The sequence below is a fragment of the Falco punctatus genome (assembly GCF_963210335.1).
Source record: "Falco punctatus genome assembly, chromosome: 8".
NCBI classification, from domain to species: Eukaryota; Metazoa; Chordata; class Aves; order Falconiformes; family Falconidae; genus Falco; species Falco punctatus.
This window is the reverse complement of record NC_137588.1, coordinates 4,063,710-4,088,188: the sequence shown is the minus strand read 5'-3', so window position 1 is coordinate 4,088,188 and position 24,479 is coordinate 4,063,710. Positions and strand designations below refer to the sequence as shown.

The 24,479-nt window shown below is 41.6% G+C and overlaps 1 protein-coding gene across 4 annotated transcripts in view; it reads left to right on the top strand.

Moving 5' to 3' along the window:
• Positions 1–24,479, top strand: part of MYO1B (myosin IB) — a 113,285-nt gene that overhangs the window by 76,090 nt on the left and 12,716 nt on the right. For 2 of the 4 annotated variants that reach the window (XM_080399904.1, XM_080399907.1), the window contains exons 14-25: positions 6,506–6,610; positions 8,097–8,159; positions 8,900–9,100; positions 11,223–11,449; positions 11,628–11,828; positions 13,097–13,190; positions 13,629–13,778; positions 15,941–16,009; positions 17,657–17,743; positions 18,062–18,148; positions 20,915–21,001; positions 24,165–24,239. In XM_080399904.1, the coding sequence (XP_080256030.1) occupies positions 6,506–6,610; positions 8,097–8,159; positions 8,900–9,100; positions 11,223–11,449; positions 11,628–11,828; positions 13,097–13,190; positions 13,629–13,778; positions 15,941–16,009; positions 17,657–17,743; positions 18,062–18,148; positions 20,915–21,001; positions 24,165–24,239 (1,446 nt within the window). The remainder of the gene's footprint in view (positions 1–6,505; positions 6,611–8,096; positions 8,160–8,899; positions 9,101–11,222; positions 11,450–11,627; positions 11,829–13,096; positions 13,191–13,628; positions 13,779–15,940; positions 16,010–17,656; positions 17,744–18,061; positions 18,149–20,914; positions 21,002–24,164; positions 24,240–24,479) is intronic. The other 2 variants (XM_080399905.1, XM_080399906.1) reach the window with 2 other exon arrangements.

Genomic DNA, 24,479 nt, shown 5'->3' with positions numbered 1-24,479 from the left:
AGCGTGAATGCCCTCTGCTCTGTCCCTTGGCAGAGCAATTTGTTCACATGTTTTAGCCTGGTGAGAAGCAGGGATGCACCGGGGGTAGAGCTGCAAAAGTAAAGGCTGCAAAAGCAGAGGGACTGTTCTCATTTGGCCCTCAGACCCCTGCTGAGGGTTGACCTGAGGTAATGTGAATGTCTTGTCTTTGGGCAGAGCATCTGGCCAACTCCTTTTGCTCCAGGTACCCAAGGACATGCAAAAATGTGGCAGCATCCATTACATTCTGCATAAAACCGAGCAGTAAATAAAAATACTAATAAAAGAGCCAAATGAGCCACCCAGCAGTGAAGCCAGGTCCATTTCTCAGTCTGTGATGCAGTTGGATAGCACTTCTATTTATTTATGGCAGTTAGCTTGTTTCTTGTTGACCGTTTGTTTCAGAGCAAGCTGAGCTCTGGGGGATTGCTGCTGGCTCGAGAATTCCTACCCTGTCCCACCTCAAGGAAGATTCTACTGGGGAAGGGTCTGGTTGTTTGCTAGAAAGAAGAGTTGGAGGGGGAGGAAAAAAAAAGCACACAAACTGGCTTATCAGGATCTTTTCATCTTCTTCTTCTTTTTTTTTTTTTTTTTTTTTTTTTTTTTTAATTCTTTTAGCCTCTGGGGACCCTTTTTTCATGTCTTGACTTTGGCTCTAACTCAGCCATGGATATCTGTTGCTTTGGGAGTTCCCTTAATCTCCAGACCACAATTTCCAGTCACTTTTTCTAGGCACTCTACCTTGCGATAGATTTGCTTTTCCAAATTGTTCAACCCGTTTCTGCTGCCCATCAGCACAACGCGTGCTGCGCATACCTCCCCCTCTGTTCACTCTGGTGGCGCAGGGCAAAGCCTGGTCCAGTGTGAAGGAAGAGAACAGAATTTTCAATCTGTAATTGATCAGCTGTCTCCGCTGGCAAGGGTTATGAAAGAGGGGAGCTTTACAGAGAAGGACCCTTAGTTGGGCTCCTAGGTGCTATTTTTATGTGTGTGTGTATATATATATACAGATAGAGAGGAAATTTTAAAATAACACTTAAAGCAGTAATTTCCTTAAGCGCTAGAATGCTCAGCAGCAGAGGTGCACCCCAGGAAGTTAATCATCATGTAATTAATCACATTCTAATTTAAGTATTTAGGGAGGCTTATTTTGCAAAAGGACGTAAACCCCCTCGGCTGGCAGTTTCCAACAGAGGAAACATTCGAAATGCTAGAGCAAATACACAAAAAATGCTCTGCTTCGGGTGGTGGGAGTGATGTGTTGCCCTGCAGCAGCTCCTCTGCCTTCGTGCCGGAGTGGATGTGATGAGAGAGTAGGTGCCTGCCCGTTTGTAATGTCTCTTGTCCCAGGTCTGGAATTTGTCAGGCTGATTTGTTGAAGCGGTTGTGCCTGGGTTTCCCCGTGGATCCACACACACGCGGTGCGCGCTGGATTCACCCTCATTTCTCATTTCCAGATTTGGGTGAGATTGTGTGCCTGGGCACCAGGGCCGAGAGCAGGATGGGGTGCAGAGAGCCTCGTTCTCTGCCGGTGCTGGCAGCATCACTGGGGGCTGGGGCTGGTTGTGCTACACAAATGCAAAAAAAGGGAAATCCCTGAAGCTTCGGCATTTATCGTTGCTTCCATTAGATACACTGAAACGTAGTTCGATTACATATACATGGAATACGTATTGTTAAATGATACACTTCTCTGGTTCTTTGCCTATGGAGATACTTACACAAAAGCAAGAGCTTATTCTAGTTTAGATATTTTTCAATTAAGTTTGATTTCAACAAGTTTGATTACTGAAATGTTTATGTATGTAACCAGAAAAGGGATATTGATAACATATCTTCATTAACTTCGCAAAAAAATAAAAAGAAATTGTTAGAACTTGTCACATGTAGCTTATTGCTTTCTAAGGTGAAATAAGTGTCTTTTAAAATTTTCTTTAAATGCACGCTCTCCCTTTTGCTGATTTTCACTTTCTAGCGTTTATATTTCTTGGTTTCATCTCATAAACTTGTATGTGTCTGTGGTCATACATAAAAATTCTTATTCCCAGACACCACAGTAGAATATAAATTAAATTTGCTGGTTGGTTTCACCATTCATTCCACCACTCATGTCAGCGACGTGTGTTGTCCATCTCCATTGCTTTTGCCGTCTGGCTTTTTCTCTAGAGCCCCAGCAGGAGCCTGGGAGCCTGGTAGAACTACCTGGGATCGCCTGCCTGTCTTAGGAGGAGGTCAGAGACTTCTGCTGCCTGCAGAAAAGTTACTTTCTAGGGCTATAGGTGTTGGAACAAAAGCATCAGTCTCTCTATGTCTCCCCGCCCCATACTGGTCAAAAAAATAATTTTAATGGCATTAGTTTTGTTGCTTTCAACTGTCAGTCTCACAGCACGCAATGTTTGGGTTTTGTTTTAAATTATGCTTTTCCTTTAAATACTTCTCATGTATTTTTTTTGGTTCTAGGTATGTTCATACAAGGTATTTGGAAAGGTGTTACTGCATACCTCTGTCAGTGTGGTTGTAGACTGAACAACATGTAGATTTTTTAATTGGCTGTCAGCAAGAGCTGGTGTGATGAAAGATTAAGAAGCGGAAATATTGAGAAACACTTTGTGTAGGTGTGATGCTGGTGATACAGCTGAGTCTGTGGATATGAATTAACAACATATGCTTGATTTGGGGAAAACAGTGAAGTGGAGAGGACACAAGAGAACAGAACACTTAAAACTAGGGCTCTAGTAGGCAGGTGGAAGGTAAGAATTTATTCCTACCTACTAGTATGGAAGAGTGCCCAGGTTTCAGTTTTAAGTAGGTATCCTAGTTGCCTCAGTATTTCTGGAAATTGCTGGCACCTGGGTGCTCAGAAGTGAATCTGAATTCTCTATGGGGAGAGGTTAGAAGGAGGTAGCTGGTTTTAATGGGGAAATGCCCTGTTGTATTTTGTGTTCATAAATCTAATGCCAGACAAGGCACTCAGCATCAGCATGTGGAGACGTTTCTGCTTGAGATCAGTAAGAGACTTTTAGCCTAATTTTTTTTTTTAAACAAACAAACAAACAAATGTCTTTTTGCTGGTGGTATTTACTAGTATAACAATGTATAAGATCAGGAACACGCATCTGTGTTTTTTCTGATGATTCCATGATATGCATGATTGGAGTCTTCCAAAGAAGAAATTAAGTAACATTAAGGGACAAAAAATATTTCCCTTAGACTTTCAAGCATCTTTATGCAATACATTGCAGCGGTTCAAAACTAGAACTTTTTTATCTTTTCATGGTCAACTTTTAATAACCTGAGTAGGTGCAACATCATGATCTGCTTGTGTATATAAGCACTATATTTTTGCATGGAGCCACATTTTTTAGAGTTTGAAAACTTGCTGTTCATGAATTGCCACCCAGATGTCTAGTAGTTTGAAGACTGGTAAAGAGTGAAGCTGCATGAGCAAGACACCGTTACTTGTGAAGTGAAAAACATGGTGAAGTAGGCTTTGATTTTTGTCAGTGAATTTTTCCACTTCGTCTAAATTTATTGTTGCACCTGATAAAAGATTGTGAGGATAAGCTGAGGGAGGTTGCTTTGTCTGTATCTGTAAATTTGACATGACATTAAGCCTGTCTCAAGTGACATTCTGTTTTGCAGCACCTTGAATTTAATTTGAGAAACTGAGTGGTTTTTTCTTCCCCAAAGGTTATACTTTGTATTCCACAGGGATTTCAAAGGGATAGTTTGAAATGCTGCTATAAAAATGCAGGGATTAAAGTGATGCTCTCAAAATTAAAGTAGCAGAATCACAGCCTGGAAGGGAAGCTGACACTTTGAGAAGTGCTGGTCTTAACTATTACTTTTTTTTCCTAAAATTTCCTAAGGATATTTGAATTTACTAACTCTTCCTGAAATTTTGGGTTGGACAGTGCTGCTGCTGTGTGGGTCAAAACCCTTTCTGTGGCTTAATGCAAATGGTTAGCGTAAAGAGCAAGGAGAGTATCTGATGGCTGAGTCCTTCCAGCCCGTTTCTCCTGAACAGATTTAGTGATGTGCTGTCACTGACACTATTCATTCTCTATTGCCTTCTCAAAAACAATGTCAAAAGTCCTTTAGAACCCTTCTAGTTCTGTCATATTAATTCCTAGGAGCCTTCGTTAAAATATTGGGGATGACTCATTTGTGAGCATGCATCTGTGCTTTGTGAAGCCCTCACGTAATTCAAAATTATAGATATATAATAAGGGAAGATAAATTCTCAGTCTCTGTTGCCTTACTCAGATTTTTCCAGAGATAAACACTTTAATTGGTTTTTCATACAATATTTCTTAAAACCTTTAAAAAAAAATGCCTCTTTCTGAAGTGTATTTAATTTACCGAACATCTTCTGGTCTGTTTGGAGTTAAGCATTTTGAGAATTTCAGTAATTCCAAATGTTTTTCCCCATTTCCCTGGCTGTAATTAACTGTTAGCCTTTTGCTCTGTATTGTACATAAAGAACAAAATTGCTGCTGCTCTTCAACGACTTTTTTCCTGGAATAGCAATTTTCAGTGGCTTGGCAATGGCAAGTAGAATTTTATAGCTTGGAGTGATTTGTGAAGAACTCTGTGGATTTTGGTTTGCTTTTCTTTGGCAAACCATAAATATTGCAAATACCTAGCAAATCGGGAAAGCATCTAGCAATTACTTTAATATATTGTTAATGACCTTTTAGTTAGATGGTTTAGCTGGATTTGCAGTTCAGTTTCCATCCTCTTTTGAAGACAAAGCCTGCGTATAATGCGTGAGCGAAAAGTCCCGCGGTCCTTGCGATCGGAATAACATGGGCTGTCGGAGGAACAGTCTTGCTGCGCCGGGTGGCGTGTACCTGGCAGGAGGGTACGGAGTGTGTTTTACCCTTCCTCTTTGTCAAGGTGATGAGTCAGTTGGGGTCCTTTTACTTCAAACTCAATGTATCTAAAGCGATGGCTTTATCTGAGCGTGTCAAATAAACTTTTCCTCATTCTTCCCCCAGTACCCTCTTCCCTTCCCCATTCTCCTCTCCCTTTAATGAGATTTGTCTGCCGAAGGTTATATATGTGGCTTTTTGAGACAAAAGATAGAGGGTGATTTAGAGACGTGGCAATGCAGGAATGCTCCCCTGTGTTACGCCGTGATGTGCCCCAATCCCGTGGTTTATTTGACGGTACCTAAAGATATGCTCATCTACAAAGAAGCAATACGTTATGTTTATGTAGTACTTCGTATTTTCAATGACATACAAATACAGGCCTGATAAAAAGACTGATCTACTCAGTACACTAAATAAATGTAACTAGATACATCCTGTGTTGTTATGGAAGTGCTGTAAATACTGACTGCAGTTTATGTAATTATTTCTTTTTGCAACAGAACGCAGTAAGTATGACTTGTTTGCCGTGCTGGGTTTGATGCATGCCAAATTTTAGCTTTCTCATCTAGAGCTATGCAAGTTTTGCAGTCTCCGATTGACAGTTGTGATTGGTGCGAGGGGCAGAGATTGATGTGGCTGAGAAAGTTTGGTGATCAGCTGTGATTTTGCTTTACCTACAACTAAAATGATAACAGAAATCTGTGCTGCCTCAATATTTTCTAATCTGCTTGTGTGTTCTTAATACCATTGAGCAAACAGATCTCCTTAATTTAACCATGTAAGTGATTGCAGTTTCTCTTAAGTCATAAAAATTCTGTCACCATACCTTGAGCTTCACAGGTATTGACAGGTGTTATATAGCAGACTTACTTGGTCATGTGCAAAGGTGTAGTGATTTATGTGCCCCTGCCACGTGGCCGTGACAGCGCGGGCTGCTGGGGCTGCAGCCCCCCTCTCCTGGGCTCTGCTCCAGCCCCTGCTCCAAAGCGTCACGCCCGTGCTTGCTCCCTAACCCACTTTTATATGAATTAGCCTTTTGCAGGAGATAAAGTTCTTTTTTAATTCCCATCGTTTCAGCAGGCAATTACACGAGCAGTTTGTTGGCAGGGAGGGGGTGGGGTGACCTCTGGAGCCAATAATCCCTAAACCCCCGCTCAGCTGCAGCCAGAATAGCAGCTCGAGCCTCGATCACTAGTGAAACAGGATTCTTTGAGTGGAAAAGAGCTAATGCTGCTGTTACAATTTTATTTATCCGAAGCTGCAGCAGGCTACTTTGGACGTATGGGGATCGATAAGTGCAGGCAAAACTGTTTTTTGTTCCCTGACACCACAGGTGCCCTTATGGCTTATCCCAAGGAGTTGATACAGAGGCATCACGGATATCACTCACAGAGGGTTTGTCCCTCCCAAGGAAGAAAGCTGCAGGGAAGGATTTGGTCTAGAATTTCCAAACTAATCTCAATAAAATACAACTCCAGCCATCACTTGGCAAAACTGGAAGGAGTAGTTAATGGAGCGGCTTGTGGAATTGCAGCTGCTGCAGTAACTCACTCCAGCCGAGTTCCTGGGTGTCTACACAACAGCCAATGCAAACTTGTTTTATCTGACAGGACAACAGCTTTGAGCAATTCATTATTAACTACTGTAATGAGAAGCTGCAGCAGATCTTCATTGAGCTGACCCTCAAGGAAGAGCAGGAGGAATACATCCGAGAGGTAAAACGTGAACGGGTCTTTCCTTGTCCTCTCCTCTTCCCATTGTCCCTGTAAGGTACACAGGCATCCAAGCTGGAACCTCTTTTTAGGGAACCGTCGCTTTGTTGACCTGGCGTGGAGCGTGTTTGTGTAGGACCCTGTGGTAGTTACACTGAGCAGGAACGGTTGGCTTGGGGTTTGTTTCACATGATGAGTCCTCCAGGTAAAAACCAGACCGAGTGCTCGTCCATTTGCCACAGTGGCTGGTGGTTCTGAGCAAAGGCTAATTAATTTATTAGGAGGCTAATCTGACATCCTGGTATTAGTGCCGTTACCCTACAGCCTGTGTTTTGGGTTACGCAGCGGTACCTAGGATACACCCCAACAGCAGCCACAGCTAATCCTGTGCCAGAGGGGGACTGGGTAGGTAAAACAAGAGCACGTGAGAGGAAAGAAACGGCAAATATATTTTTGGTTCTAGTTTTCTTTCAATTAAGTATTAGAGGGAGCTGTGTGAGCTTTATGGGGAAATTTGAGATGCACTTTGGAACCCAGACTCTGGTGTTTGATGTTACCCTGTAAGTGAACATCAAGTTAAAGTTTTAGTGGATTTTAGGAGTACCCCCATGATCTACAGAGCTCAGATGAAATATCGGATCGCAGCTGTAGAAAACTGGTGTATGCTGTCTGTACTCAAATTGGAAGATACCACTTCGCTATATAAACATTCCTAAAAATGTAAATAAAGTTCCAGCCTTACAATCCTGAGGATAATATTTGGGCGTGTCTTTTTTTCTTTTTGCATTCAGTGGTGAAACTCTTGAAACATCGTTACTGCAATTTGGTTCTTGAATGATATTTCAAATGCTCTGATAAAACTTAACTGCGAGAAGTATAGCACAGAACGCAAATGAAAAAGTAAATTTGTGCTTTCTTTTTCCAGTCCTTTGCCCTACCAGTGTTACCCCCTGATGCATTTGGCATCTCATCTTGGAAATTTTATCACTGATATTTGAAAAAAAAATAGGGTATTAGGAATATCTGAACAACAGCCAACCTTTGGATTTTTCAGATGGTCTCAGCTAAATTTAGCCCTCTTTCTTCCTCCCATTAAAAAACAAAACAAAACAACAACTAAGAGCTTAGAAATGTTGCTCTCGGCTGCTTGCAGGGCAATGGGCCGGTTCCCTTGCAGGCAGCGGGAGCGTGGGCAGAGGGTGCTGGGGCGGGGGAGCGTGGCGGGGCGCCAGGGGAGTGCATGGGAAGCTGACACGGGTGGGGGAAAGGAATGGAGAGCAAGTTTGGCAGCTGCTCAAGGGCGGTCATTTTGCACAGATCATGTTAGTAGTAGATGACTGCATTTCTTTCTTAATAAATAAAAGGTTGGTAAGCCTATAGGATTAAATCTGAAAATAGTATCTTAGGTAAGTGGAATATAATTGCCTAAAGGAACAGCTCCCTGTTCATCCTTCTCCTGTTCACACATTTCTTTATTTTTTTCTTACAGGGGATTGAATGGACTCATATTGAGTATTTCAACAACGCTATAATTTGTGACCTAATAGAAAATGTAAGTTGTATTCAAGAATTTATCTGAATAATTTTTTAATGTGTGGATTAAATTTACCTGTAGAGTCTGTACGCAGCCTTATGCGCTTTGGTTTTGTAAAGCAAGTCGCTCATTGTATTAGTCATCTGATTTTTTTATGGTAAAAGTTGATTTTACTTCAAAAAACAAATTTATAAGGCTATATGTTACTTTGTTAGGAATGTTCAGTAGCACCCGTGCAAAACAACAAAAAGAAAAATAACCAAACAACTCTTAAATGTTTACATTTAGTGCTGTTTTCAATAGCAGATACACATGCAGCATTGTAAACATTTCTTTTTATAATGACGCTAGAAAACTCAATGGCTTGTAACTGAATGCCGAGTACTGAGTACAGAAAGTACTTGCATCTAATAAGAGGACTTGCTATGGACTTAGCGCTGCAAGGAAGGTAGAATTCCTTAAAGAATAGTTTTTAGCCAGTAACAGAAGACATATGCTGTTTTTTCCCATAAACTGCCTACTTTGTTAAGTTGGAGTTTCTAGAGTCTGAATAAATGATGTGAAACTCCAACATGAAGTTCAAGATCAGAGAAGCGGTCTTTTAAAAATGCAGATATGAAAAATCCGTTAGAAACAGGGATGAGGAAAAGAGCCACACTTCGAGGTGGCTCGTGGAACGTTTTTCTGGGTAGCAGAAGTCAAACAGGTGAGCAGCCTTGATGGAAACAGACACTAAAGCTCTTGTCCTGAAACTTCAGAACCAGACTGGAATCCTGGCCATGCTAGACGAAGAGTGCCTGAGACCAGGAACCGTTACCGATGACACCTTTTTAGAAAAACTGAACCAAGTCTGTGCCACTCACCAGCATTTTGAGAGCAGGATGAGCAAGTGCTCCCGATTCCTCAACGACACCTCCTTGCCTCACAGCTGCTTCAGGATTCAGCATTACGCTGGGAAGGTACCTGGTGGAACTGGGAATGCGCGGTGTGTGGGGAGCCTTGTACCCCGGGAAGCCCAGCGATGGTACAGCAGGGAGGCTCTTCATCCGCTCAGTGAGGTTACAGAAATGGAGGAGAATTCCTTGAGTCAGTAGCTGATTAAAAAAAAAATAATAAATTCAGGTCTGTCCTGATCTTCTCAGTCTTAAGCCTGAGATTCATCATTTGGGGTGGAAGGTTTTCCGAGATCACAGTACTCTAGCTGAAATCGAGGGCAGTTCGCTTTCCATCAGCGGGAGAGGATGTCCCGTGTGCTTTGGTGGTGAACATCTCCTCCTGCTAGGTCTCTGGAAATGAAGCGTTGTTTAGAATGACAAATTTTGCACACATACGAAGGCAAGGTATTTTGGAAGATGAGGTTTTTGTCACCGAACTAGCTGAAGTCCTTAGCCATGTTGGTGAGAAATTGGTGGAGCTTCTTTACATGTGAAGGAACTGAATTTATTCTGACAGTCTGCATTTAAAGAGATGGAAGAGAAAGATATACAGGGGGCTTGCAAATGTGTTTGCTTTTTGCGACATAAGCAATATGAATAGTTACCAGTCTGGTAGTTTTTGATGTGTGATTCAGTGTGCCTATTTATTTATTAAAATGAAAATAATTAAATTCTTTTCAAGAAGACAATTAAAACCAATGTAAAAGCAAGTGTAGGGGCTGAAACTATTCTTCTTGTTCGAATCTGCTGAACCGTTAATTTCACACAATAAAGAATATTTGGGAAGTGTTTCATTTTCCTAGGACTGTTTAATGTTTCCCTAGGTTTTAACATTTTCTCAGTCGTACAATTTGGAATAGCTCAATAATTTGCTCACTCAGAATAGTCCTGGAAATACCATACTTGCAGCCTTTGAGGCAGCAGTTCAGTAACTTTGTTATATGCATTTGCCAAGAAGATTTTGTAACTGCATATAATCTATTGGGGATTAATACTTAGGTTTCTTTGGCTGTCAGAAATTCAAAGCAAACTGGAAATGCCCCGGTACTTCGAGAAGACTGTGAACAGATCGTGCCTTAGCAGGCGGTGAGGGTCTGTGATTGTTATGGGCATTCACTGACCCAGCAGAGCAGTCAGTGAATTCCTCCTATTTTGGGAGGAATGTTGTTTTTCCATCCTCAGCGGAGAACATTTTGATCTAGTCACTGGACAACAAAAGTCTGACCCTCCTTTTATGAAATATAAGCAAGTTCACATGAATTGTTATTTCAGTAGCGGCATTTGCCACACCTGCAGGAACGGAGACGCATGCTCCAAAGGAAAACGCTGCCCGAGTTCCCAGTTGCTTGCTGTTGTGTAAAACATGGCTATGTCAGTATTAGTTGTATTCAATATTCTGTGTACATAGCACATATCTACACAGAACTGAGAAATCATGAAGCTGAGGAGTCCGTGTTACCAGCTGGATGACTTGTCACAGTTAATCAAACTAGATTCCCTACCCTCAAAAATTCAAAAAGCTAGTGGCAACCTGAGATCTACATGAAGTTCCCCTGGATGCCTCCTGGGTCTCCAGCGGAGAGCTTTGCATTCGTGCTTCTTGTTGTTGGGCCGTTTTCCTGCTAAAAGTCCTTTAAAATAAGTCCCTTGAGGTCTGCAGAGGCTGCTTGCTGCTGTGGTATCAGGAGGTGATATTTCATATCTTGTATTAGTTAGGCAAATAATGTAAGCTTTAGTACTTTGAAGGGAAAAGGGTTTTTTGCTGCTGTGATTCAAAATAGAGGGAGGAAAGCATTTGTCAGCCAAAAAAAGGTTGTTTTGGAGTATTGTCAAGTGGTGGTGCATTGGAGCTAACACGGGAGAAGGGATTTTTTCCATTACAGAAACCAGACTTGATCAGCACAAGGAACTGTTAGTGGTGTGAGAAAATGCATCTTTCTCAGGTAGCATGTTCACAGAAATTTTATCCGGCAAAAAGTCTTCCAGATGTCAAATCTGAAATGAAAGCTGAAACATCTTTTGTTTGTTTCGGATCGTGAGAAAGCAGGATAAATCCATTTCTTTTTGACCAAATCTGGGTCAATTTTGAACTGGCCTGTGTTGCAGTTCAAAACGTGCTCTGACGAGACTCTTCTGTCTTGTTCAGGTTATGTACCAGGTGGAAGGATTTGTTGACAAAAATAATGATCTTCTGTACCGCGACCTCTCCCAGGCCATGTGGAAGGCCAATCACTCCCTTATTAAAGCCTTGTTCCCAGAAGGTAACCCCGCTAAGATCAATCTAAAGAGACCACCAACAGCAGGTTCACAGTTCAAGGCTTCGGTTGCCACCCTGATGAAAAATCTTCAGACCAAAAATCCAAACTATATCAGGTCAGTTACCCCGTGGCAAAGCTTTGGTGAATTTATATTCGGTGACGTTAAATATAATAATAACTAAAAAATCTTGATTTCCAAGGATAAACTATTGAAGTCTATGGTTTAAACTCACAATAATAGTTGTTGACACATAGTGCTGCAAACAAGCATCCCTGTTCATTTCCTTTTCCAGATGCATCAAACCCAACGACAAGAAGGCTGCGCACGTTTTCAATGACGCCCTGGTGTGCCACCAGATCCGCTACCTCGGTCTTCTGGAGAATGTGCGGGTCAGGAGGGCAGGTTACGCCTTCAGGCAGGCGTACGAGCCGTGCCTGGAACGGTACAAAATGCTGTGCAAGCAGACGTGGCCCCACTGGAGAGGGCCAGCCAGGTAGGAAAACAGCGGTGTTCTGACCTGTCCTGTTCCAGTGAGGGAAATTACTGCCTTCCTCCTATTCTGATTTTTTTTTTTTAATTTATTGAACTTTCAGTTATTTTAAAAGTAAATTTAGAAGTAGGCTAGTGCAGCTCAAGTGTTTTACCTGTATATTGTTCTTTAGCATCTTGTTCTGGATTTTGGATGAGTTCGTTCACTGGCAAACGTAATTTTCCGTAGGCTAAAAATTACAGTTCCTTGGCAAAGGAGGTGATTTTAGTGATGAACTGATCTACTAATGGAAAAGATTTTGTGTGTGAGCAAGGAAGTCGCGTTGGGTTTGGAATATATTGCAGCCTTTACTCATCTGGGCCTGAAAGAAAGGGTGAGAGAGATGCTGGAGTGGGATCAAAATGACTAGGAGGTCTGGAGTGATCAAAAGAACACTTATCTTTAATAACTGACTTTCAAAGTATAGGAACACCCACTTCTTTGAAGACAGGCATGCAATCTTCCTCTGTCCTTTCAAGAATAATTTTACATAATGATTGGAGAAGAGCTATGAGATGATACCTCTTGCAAATCAACTGTGTTAAATATATAATTTTCAATTGCATTGTATTCACGTGTATAAAAATAGATGACATCTTGGGTCGGCAAATGAGCTTCTCTAAATCCTCTTTGCACATGGCCACCAATAGCATGATTTAAATTTCTTTCATAATGGATTAATATCTTTAGCTACAATTTAAATCTTTAGGTTATTGAGATAGCGGTGGGAGTGCAGTATTGACAGCAACAGTGCTGTTACAGTCATAGCAAAGATCTGTGTGACTCCTTTTTTGTTGACATCTATAAAATTTGTAAAATTTATAAAATAGAATTGGTGGCGTGTAGAACGTTAGCATATGTCAAACTCATTGATCTTTTTTCACATTTTGACATTAGCGCGAGAGCTCTTCCTTTTTCCTTTCTTTTTTTTTTTTTTTTTTTTAAGTAAGCTCATTATAGATGTGGGAGGAAAAGATAAGCCATTGCTGATTCTGTTAAATAAAAATTGCTCTTTTTTCATCATATTATTCTGAGTCTTTACAGTGATTATTCTTGCTTTTAGCTAAATAACCAGTGAGTAAATGAGTTAGGTTTTCAATCTTATGTCAAGCACTATTTAAGAATTTAAAATATGCTTTCATATACTTCCTGTAAATTAATCTGTGAATATGTAAACTAAGAAGTTTTAGAGCTGGGGGTCATGTTTGTTAAGCTCGTTTACTTCTTATTAGGGCTGGAGTAGAGGTACTGTTTAATGAATTGGAAATCCCTGAAGAAGAATTTTCATTTGGCAGATCAAAGATATTCATCCGCAACCCAAGAACAGTAAGTGAGCAATGTCTTCTGCAAAATCAAGCTGTCTTTCATGAGGATGGCCTGTTACAAACTGCGTAATTCACTAGCTGGTTACTACAGATTTTTTTAGATATGGTGCTTTGCTGTGTTGCCTTGAAAGATAGCATTGAAAAAGGCACTTTTTAATATTAGAGCTGGTACAATTGGTGTGAATTAAGACTTTGCAGTAGCTGTCAGCCTGAATTTAATGTAACTTCTGTGCAACAAACGGCATCTGTGCCACAAACGTTGCTGATGTAGCTGCCTGTAGCTCTGGAGATGAATAAAGCAAAAGGCATCTGAAGGGGGGCTTGAATGACAGAGAGATTTCTCTTGCAATAGCACTGCTTATGGGTTTTTTTCTGCTCTCTTCTCCCTCGCTGTTTTTCTTCCAATGTCAAACAAAACCTTACAAACCCCCACACCCAGCTCTTCAAACTAGAAGATCTGAGAAAGCAGCGGCTGGAGGACCTGGCTACTCTAATCGAGAAGATTTATAGAGGTTGGAAGTGCCGCACACACTTCTTGTTGATGAAAAAAAGCCAGATTGTGATTGCTTCCTGGTACAGGAGATACGCGGTAAGATACTGTCCTTATTAAATGGGTGTGGGGTTGTGTCTTCATCATTTAATACATTTTTTCGTAGAACCTTGCTGCGGTATTTCATGCAACCTTCATACAATATTTTTCCTTGATATATATGGAGAAGTGCTGAAAGAATTCAATTTTATGTTAGTATTTCAGTACCAATAACATGCATAAAGACAATTCTGTAGAGCACTATTAAGTGTTTACATTGTGCTTCTGCTTAAAATATTAAAAAGCTCACCAGAGTCCGTTAGCTCCAGGAGAGCAGGACTTGGTGGCCCAGCTGGGAAGAGTCTGTTTCATTCAGCTGGAGCACTATGCTGCCTGGCAGTTACAGGGCTTTCAAAACAGATGGTTAATGTGTGAAAAAAAATGTTCAGTAATATACATGTGCGATTCTGTGGAATTCAGTCATTCCTAAGGCTTTTTGTATTTTTGCCTTTTTTGGAACCTTTGCATCTGAGGCTCGACAATGCTGCTTGGGAGCATCCCAGGGATTTGTTTTAATGATAGCTCATAAGTCGTATAGTTCAGTATTGCTGCTGAAACAGTTCTAAAACAGTTCCAAATCTGTTTGTAGACTGCGTATTCCATGTCATGAACTGAACGGTACTGTTATATGGCTCGTGTTTCTTTTCCTCAGTTAGTAAATAACATTGACCTAAAAACAGTAAATCTTTTCTAAGTTTTAAAACAATTACTACACAGCTGCATTTTACTAGTGTGTGCATATCCGAAAGCTTGATGAAATATAGGATACGGAAAGAAAGCATCTTCTTAAACTGCAAGTTGTAGAATGACAATCACTGGTTTTTAGTCAACGAGCGCTTCTGTTTAGCGTCTTGAAAGCCATCAGTGTTTGGTTCAGTTGTCTTGGATAATTAGAAGTACAGGTCATTTGGAAGAAATAGGAATAAACGCTTTTTTACTGTGAAAACTCTTCTCTCTGAACTTCCATGACCGAATGCACCGCTTCTACAAACAACATGATTACAGAATTGCATCGTGCCCACATGGCTTCATTATGATCTCAGACAATCTTAATGATTTGAAAATAGAGTTGCCACAGCTAGATTGGCACAACGTTTAATGTGAAGAAAGGAAAACAAATATGTGACCATATTTACATCATTAACTGTAGCCCTTTATTGGTTCACTGGTGAACTGTGGCAGCAGTTGTCTTTGAATGGAGGATGAAACCATAGCAAAACTCTCAGAATTCCTTACGGGTGACAATAAAAATACTCCCTCAGCCTCCTCCTGTAGATGGAGGGCACTATTCTCCTAACCCAACGTGACTGTTAGGTGCTGTGATTTGGAGTGTTTCCTAAGGAATTCCTTGCGTGAACCAAGCTTTTTGACAACTCCTTCTGCTGGAGGCTTGGCCAAAGGATCTGCAGACACTTGCCTGTCCGTTCCCTTGCAAGGCATGACGGATGTCAGCCATGGCATGAAAGTGGCCTCGGGGGGATGCTGGCTTGCAGAGATGTTCACTGCCATTGAGTGGGCTGACTGTGCGGTCTAAAAGCCTTATTGCAAAGTCTGTCAGCTGTTGTTCACTTAGCAGTATACTAGCCACTGGTCTACTGGAGGTCTGAGCTTTTTAGGAGGAAAATGCTCGGCTCTCTGGGAAATTCAATGTTCTGACTGGCATACTTGAATTCCAGCATGTTATTCTGGAATCCATGGGTTCTCTTTTTTCCTCTTCCTAAGTTATCATCAGCATTTGGTATTATGAAGGGACTGTGGGTAATAGGAACAGCACAAGTCTTATGAAAAGATGGCAAAAAGCTTAGCCAACGAACCTGAGCATTTGTGATGGTTTGTATGCTACCCTGTCGGTGGGACAGACAAATAAAGCTGCTACTGTTAGTGTTTAATCCATGTCACTTTTGTGCTGCTGCTGACCGTGAACTTAGTGTTTCTGTACACAGAGGGTGACATTGTCCGTGCAGCGTTGTTGATGTGCTTTGTTTCCCCTCTGGTTGAGTACAGAATCTACACTCTCATCCGCGTGATGAAAAATTGTTCAATTTTTACGTTTAGTGCTTGTATCCTTAATCGTATTTTCAAATGTTAGTAATGAATGTTTTATTACACAGTGTTTTGCAGTTGCAAATGTTCTAAGTATCACATATTTACTTCCAATACAGCAACAAAAAAAGTATCAGAAGATAAAGAGTTCAGCTATTATAGTTCAGTCTTACATCAGAGGATGGAAGGTGAGTTTTCTGTTGCAGCTGTGTCTGCACAGGGAGGTAAGGAGCGGGTCAGGAAACACATTCCAAACGCACTGAGCCTCCCGACTTCCACGCCAGCTCCCTCCGAGCTGGGGCTGTGCCGCGGCTGCTGTTAAATGCTTGCGTTTGCCATGAAGAGGTGGGTTTGGGACATCTGTGTGCAGCCTGGGCTGGCTGCATGTCCCTGCAGATGGTGCCCGTGGGTGGCTGGGACCATGCTAGCTTCTGGGTTGTCCTTGGGCCGTCTTCTGCCGGAGAATTTGGCCAGAGGTGCCCGCTTCACGTGTGTCAATGAGGGAGCCTGATGTTCACAGCAGATGGAGGTACACGCAAGCGGGCAGCCCAGCAGCTCTGGAGCGGGGCTCTGCCGCTGGGCTTAGGGAAACTGTGACGTGGGACTGATGTGGAAGAACTAAGTTGTGTTTGGAGGTTATTTTATGGTAAACAGGATGCTCAAAGAATGAACAAGATGGAAAGCAGGTTGAAAATAGGTCACCTGGGCAGTATGTTGCTGGGGTGAAGCCTTCGATTCTGTGTGTGCTTGGCGGAGGGGTGGCAGCGCCCTGTGCTCAGCCTGTGCTGGGCGAGTACCTTGTGCTGTGTGCCTGTCCTCTGCCTCAGCTGGCTACAGCTTGGCTGCTTCTCTGAGAGCTTTGTACTTCATGAAGGGGTAATCCTGCACCTGTAGTAGAGGCTTAAGGAGTGATGCTGAACTACCAGGTAAAAATGCAGTTAACAGCTCACAGGAAAGTGGCCACAGTGCTTAAAGAAACTACTGCTGTCCAGCTTCGGAGAAAAATGTTTTCTTGTTAACCATCCGCCACCTCACAAAATGTGGCTTTTTGCTCTGTTCAGGGAAGAGAGGACTGCCTTTAATTCTAGAGTCAGTTCCCTTGCTCTCAGGTGGGGAAGGAGGGGGCTGCAGTTACTAGCTGTAGGTGTGAACAGCCCTCTCCTGCCCAGAGGGTTTTAAAGTTTGCCAGCAATAAGCTAGCATCATTTGACAGTGCTATTTTTCTTGTTTTTGTTTTTGTTTTTTGTTACTTTGTCTTTATTTTGTTTAAATGAGTTAAAAATACCCTTCCAGTCCAACTGTTGACATGCTGTCTTTTCCCATGAGCATTATTTGAAGAAAACTGGGTAAAAGCATCATCTCATCTTGAGTTACAGTTTTCCATTTCTCACTGGAGAACACGCTTGTTTGTGGTAGTGCTGCCCTGGGTAAAAGCCTGGCGTGACCTCAAGTGTGACCTGAAGCCAGGCAATTTATTCTTTATTGCAGTGTAAATGGCTAAGACGTACACCGTGTGGAGCAAAAGCATTGTTGCCGTTGTACAGACAGACACATAGATATCTTGGGTGATGCAGCAAATCTGGGAGACAACTAACCATTGAGCTGAGATCCCCTGCACTGCCCATCCCGAGCTCCCACTGCGTGCAGAATCCTCCCGGGACCAGCGGACGTTAGGCTGCGTAGCATTTATGAATTTATTTGCTTGGAGATTTGGAGGCATTGTTGGTTTTTTTGGTTTTGCCTAGATTTATAGGTTGCAGTGCCTTAGTTGAAAATCATTAAGAAATGATAGTATTTTTTTTTTTAATAAAACAATCTTTTTCAATGGTTTACAGGCTCGGAAACTTCTTCGGGAACTTAAACATCAGAAGCGTTGTAACGAGGCTGCCACAGTAATTGCTGCTTATTGGCATGGTACCCAGGTAAGAGAATGGCAACAAATTGTGCACTTAGTTGTCCCTACATAGACTGAAGAAGGCCCATCAGGATAAAGTTATCTGGGCATATTTTCAGTGGCTTAAACTGCTGATTTTTTTCTTCAATTATTTAAATTGTTTTGGTTGTTTGTTTCTCTTGCTGCTAACATTCTTTTGCTGGTGCAGTCTGGGAAGCTGGGACATGCTTTAATATTTGCTGTTTGTAGTGACTTGTTTCTTTCTTTCTTTCTTGCACCACTGGGGACTTGCAGTAACCTTTTCTTTCCTAAGCTTTTCTATATCCCATTTTCAAATGCATCACAGGCGCGAAGGGAACTGAGACGACTGAAGGAGGAGGCTAGAAATAAACATGCTATTGCTGTTATTTGGGCTTACTGGCTTGGATATAAGGTACTTCATGCATATATCACATGCCCCCCTTCATTACCCAACAGTATCAACATTTAATCGGTAGTACATAGTGAGATGTGATGACTAATACGATTGACTTTTAGGTAATAGAGCATGATCATTGATTCCTTCCATTTCCTTTCATGCCACACTTAATAAATCTGACAATGTCTTGTACGTCAGTTTTTTGTAGGGTAGGAAATTCTCTGCATGGCAACCAACTAGTGATTTGCACTAACAAGCCATTAGACTAGATTAAAAACGACTAGACTGCCGTATTCTCAAAATAGGAAATGCATTTAACTAAATGTAAATATGCGAAGCATGGTTTGCAGGGGGAAAGGAGGTTGGGGGGGTTTGCTGTGTTTCTCACCCCCCGCCCCCCTCCCAAGAAGTGCTTTCAGTGACACTGTGTTAGTGATCCAGCTGAGGTTTTCCCCAGGCTGTGTATTCTGCACCCTGGACAGTCTTCATTTACAAGTTCAAACCAAGGCTAGTAAGTTCTACTAAATATTAATTTTAATTGGTTTAATTGATTCACTGGCTGTGATTTGAACCAGTAAGAAAATTTCAGTAAGTTAAAGTAAAGCGCAGTTTTATGACCTGATCTTTTAGCAGTAAATGATGGTAGTTTGCAATTCTAAACTTCCAGCCCTAGAAAAATCCCAGGAATTCGAGCATCAGCTGTTTGTTTTCAGAAGCAAAGTCCCACTGAAAGATTCTTACTAATCCCCAGCCTGCTGTTGTGGGTTATGTGAACATAGGAAATGCTGTTCACTAGAGGCCGAAAATATATTGGCTTTAATTAATAAATTTGTAATTTAGTTGAAAACCATATTCAGTAAATACATTAAGTTGAAAATGTTTTCCAGTTGTTATTTAGGTTGGAGGGGTGGTGGTAGGATGTTGTCAGAACACCTTGCCAACTAGATGGAGAAATGTGCTCAAATTACATCTGGAGTATAGTGCTGAGTTTGACCTTTGCTATTTTGATATAAATCTATTAGATTTCTAATGAAATGGCAGCCCTGGGAATCCACACAAACATGTATGGAATTTCCCTTGTACTAGAGACACTCTGGAACTTTTCAGTTCTAGCTTGATATTTAGGTAGCTGTGTAATTGGACAGACTCACGGTTTCCCCTGTGGTTGTTTCAATGCAATACATCGGTAAGTTATTTTATTTTTAACCAGAGGTCCTTTCACCCCCAAAATCGCTCAGCACTGCAGAAGTGGTACTTTCTTTCCTAGGTTTAAGATATCCTTCAGAATTAAAAAGGACACATCTGGGAAGTGGATGCAATAGTGTTACCTGTCTTAGAGCTCCTCGTTTAAATATTTAGTAGATTTGGATAGTTTTTAACATATTTTAGTAGTTATTTTTACCAGTTGACTCACAGGAATTTCAGGCAAAAATTGCATCTTTATTCCTTAAATTATTATAAGTAATCAAAATAGAATAATATATATCTAAAGATAATAATCTAAAAAGATAATAATCTAAATTGAATTAAGATTAGAAAAAGAATTACAGTATCCGATAAGAGGGAGAATTGGTGTGATGTTTTCTCTTTTCCCAGGGGAATGCTGAAAACAAAAGTTTCTGAAATTTATTGTCAGATAACTTGCATTACCAAAAAAAAAAAAAAAAAAGAAAGAAAAAAAAGGAAAGCTGTAGACCTGAAGTACTCCTTCCTTTTCACAAGACAGACAAACTTAGCTTTGCAGAGCACTGTGCAGTAGAAGCGTTTGTCCCAGGCAGAGCAGTGAGAGCACGTTCTGTGAGTCCAGGTTAACCCCCGCACCTGACCCAGGTTTTAACCCGCGCAGCTGTGCCGGGGAAGCGCCGCTGGCACGGGCTGGCACCCGCTGTTGCACCGCTGCTGATGGCATGTATCCCGACACGGGCAGATGCGTGGCTAGAGCTGCGGTCACCGGCGCTGTCAGACTGGAACTCTTGGTTTTACTTGGCTTTTATCATCAGATAACTGAATAACAAATGTCCTGGTATCTCCTCAAATGGGAGATGCTGTGAAGTTGCCCACGCTTGCCTTTGTGTTTAGAATTGCAAATTGCTTTCCTAAACCGGGAGGGATTGATGAAATGTAGGTGGGTGCCTGTCTCTTTGCCCATGAGGAAGGCACTGGGTTTGGGGGGGTGGGGGGGTTACCCCTTCATTCCATAAAGACAGACTGGAGAAGATTATTAACAAGGCTAGAGAATTTTTTTTTAAGGTACATAAAGATCAAAATAAAAAACACCCTCCGGAATGAAAGCCCTCACCACAGTGCCGGTAATTCATCCTTACATACCTGCTTTCAGAATTGATTCTGCCCTGGCCAGGCACTCACGAGTGGAAGAAGTGACTCGATAGGGAGATTTTAGTAGGTCTTGATTTTCATACGCATCCTTTTGGTCACACAGCTGCAGGCAAAGGTCTCCATTAGAATCAAATTAGGAGATACCTACCGCTGGCTGCGAGCTGTGCTCGGACGAGGAGATGGAAACGTTGGCAGTGAATAATGGGGCTGACAAAATTCTGACCTCTGTGTGCCCCTTACGCAGCATTGGAGGCTCTTTTTGACCTCCTCTGTGGCTTCACACTGATCCACACTGACACGTTGGGTTTTCAAGGTTAAATGCTGTTCTTCCACCTTTCCGTGTCTTGATTGTAAGTTGGCTGTCCTGTTTAGGAGAAGCCTTTTCCTGGTCGTTGTGCTGTCTGCATCGGGCTGTCTCTTTTGTTCACTATCTGAACCTTTTAGGCTCGAAGGGAGTTGAAACGCTTGAAGGAGGAGGCTAGGCGTAAGCATGCTGTTGCAGTCATTTGGGCTTACTGGCTTGGACTGAAGGTACTTTCTCAAACCCTCTCATCTGTCAACATGAACTCAATAAAGTGTGGCATCTTACTAACACTTAATAAACAAGCGGTTGTGTGGGCTCACTAGCAGGGATGGTTTTTACACAGAATTGCGTTGCTTGATTTTGTCATGGATTTTACTGAAACATTCCTGAGCTGAAAACGCCTCATTTACAGCAGTATTGAGGCACCAGGTGTTTTTTGTCCTATTGGGAATTTGAAGCAAAAGGCAAATGTCAGATTAAAGGGACTGTGTGACGGTTGTTGGCTTAAAAACCTGACCTACGTTGGCAAAGATCCTATCCCGAAAGATTACAAGGATGTATTTTCTTCTTGTGACCTCTGCTTGTTTGAATGGGAAGCGGGGTGCAGCTGTGTGCCTCCACTGCTGCTCACGCTCAACCCCTGCCCAGCGTCGAGGGCACGGCGCAAAGCTAACAAAAACTAACGTCCTCTTGCCTCCGTCAGCCTTTCTCGGCCACAGCATTGCATGCACTTGCCTATGGCTTGTGGCAGCCATGAATTCCAGAAAATTGAGAAGTCCAAGGGTCTTTTGGTTTCTGTCCCTTGCTTTCAAGGACTGGTTGGCAAGAGAAAACACATTTGTAATCTGGAAGAATGTAGTTCTGCTCTGTAAGTAGACGATGAAAATGGCATCTTGAGATGTTTCGGATCTGCGCCCAAACGATTTACATGATCCAGCTTCCAAACCTCATTGTGCAGACGCAGTCCTGAAGAGCTGCGGAACCTGAATCCCTTCTGTCTGGCTGGGTGGCACTTCTGCTAACAGGGATAGCGCAGGCTACGGGCGTGTAAAAGGGAGCAATTCGCTTGATAATGCAAAGTCCAGCTTCGTATTCTCGTATACTTACCCGAACAGTGATGAAATGGGGAAAATAGTTACAAAGCATATAATTCTATATAATATATTATGTATATAAAAAATTCCATTACAATACCCACATGGAAACGAGAGCTGGAAATCCAAAGGAGCCATTTTAAGAAGTCCTTCTGCAGAACAGAATCACACTTTAGGTACTACTGCCAAAGCAGGTCTGTTTTTAGGATTTCAAAACAAGAACATGTCCCTCCTGAGAGAACTCAGAGGCTGTTTTATATCAAACAGCAGCATTTCAATGAAAACTGGTGAATCCAAAAATCTTTAAGGCACATTGCAGCAGGAGTATGTTTCCACCTGTCTGTGCTGTGGCTTTTCAAAGTATTTTTTTAAATAGTGTAAACAGCACTTCCATCTCACCTGGCAGGCGCAGCTTTTTCTGAATAAGGTCATAGGCTGTGATTGCAATATATCACTGCTGCCACAGGTAGTTCTCATTTGATGGCAAAGTATTTTCACGCATGACATTTCCAGGTGAAGATTTAAAGTCGATACAAGTGATCAAGATTAAACCATTAATTCCTGAGTCTTTTTTTTTTTTTTTTTTTTTTTTGATTGTACAAGAAGTAGATGTTAATAGCGTTTGTGGTACTTCCGAGATTTAGGCTTTTCTGGAACGGCTTGCATTTCCCAGTGCTTGCTTTGCAGCTTCCCTGCAGCGCCAGTAGGATGTGGGGTGGGGGTGTTAGTCCCTTTGTTCCAAATTAATTTGCACACCTTGCAGCTCACAAAGAATTATGTAAAGCAACATCATTAAAGAGAGTCTATGAGAACGTGGTGAGATTTGGGATTGGTTGTGGTTGGAGTGGCTTTGAGTGTGTTAATTTCCATCCCTGAATAATAAATAAAGGATGTACGTTAATTACAGAGCACTAAACTTTACAGAAAACCAGTGAATAAGAATACTTTTTCTTACAAAGTGAAGCGGAAAAAGTTATGTGCATACAATGGTGACAGATGAATGCTGTCAGTTTTGTTGATGCATCTTAATGTGTAATTAAGCAAAACCGATTTATCTCTGGGGGATTTTTTAATCCCAGAACAGTGACAGATTCTTGCTTTCATAATGCTGGCTGATTTTAAAATGCATCACCCTCAGTACGGGGCAGAAGGTGTGCCAGGGTAAGCCGAGGGACCTTTTTCTTTATAAGTCAATGTGGGTTTTTCCCTCTATGGGTTTCCCTCGATTTGCTGGTTACAGTGAGCTCGGTAACACACAGCGAGCGAGCTAAAACCGCAAAATTTGCTCTGGGGTAAATTATGCAAAGCCACGATGTTTTCTCTGATTTTTTGTTCCAAACTTGTAGCAGGTGTGTTGCAAACTGTGCCAAAGTTTGAGGAAAGCTGGGGGATGTTTCAGCTAAGGTGATGTGAGCCTGGGCTTCACATCGAACAGCAGACCAGTTGTGCTCTCCCTCAGACTGCGTTTGCCAAAGGGAGGAATTTCAATACTGTGCTAATTAGCACTGATAGAAACAGGAAGGGCAAAACCAGTACTCTGAAACCTGCATTTACATGCATGTATTAAAAATTAGCATCACCCACAAAAAATGGTTTTCAGTGATCACTTTTTTTTTTATATTTCCCCCCTCCCCCCCCCCCCCCCCCCCCAATTCTAGAAACAAATACCAAGCTTGCTGACATTAAGCGACCTTTGTGTTGATTCTCTGCTCTTACCAAGCACCAAAACCCTTTTTTTCCTTTTGGAATGAAGACTGCTTGTGTGAAAAGAGTTTTTTCATGCATAAGGCTGTTTGGGGGGGGGAAGGAAATCCCTTTGTTATTATAGAAAACTCTGTGTATTAAGAATCTTCAAAGAAAAAAATTAGAAACAGTTCATCAGTTAACTGTGTAATTAACATCAGTTCAGTGTCTCTTCAGACACAATAAAACGTGTGTCACTGACGATACCTCACTTTTTCCAGTCTGACTTTATGCAAAAGCTTTATGAAAATGGAGTCATGCTGTGAATTCAGCCATATTTGAATAGCTTGCCTTTTCAGAGGAGAGTGTTTCAAGTTCTCTGTGAAATTTGCAAATGACTGTTCTCAGGTCAGGCGAGGTAATTTTCTGACCTCTTGGTTCATGGTCTGGTTCATGTATTTTAAGTGTGCCCAGTTCGTGTTTCTGTTTCAGGGAACACTTTGCATGTTTGTATGCTTTTATACTATTTTCTTCCATAGAGCTTTATAAAAATGTACCTGTGCAAACAAATCTGTTCTCCATACCCACTTTGAAGGTTTGTTTTACTTTTCAGGTCCGTAGAGAGTACAGGAAATTCTTCAGAGCCAATGCTGGAAGAAAAATTTATGAATTTACCCTTCAGAGACTTGTATGTATACATCTGTACAAAGCACATGTAGATTTTCTGTGTTTAAAATTGTTTTATAGCAAAGTAACAGCTGTAGTTTGGCCTTGATCATCTTTGTAAGGAAAGGTCCAAGCTCAACATATGGAAAATTGGCAACTTAAATATTCTGATGTGAGGAAAGGATGGTGATAGTGTTTTGAAGGTGTGGGAATGGTGCTAACTAAGCATTTGCCACACTTCTGTGATATCTAAATCTGTGTT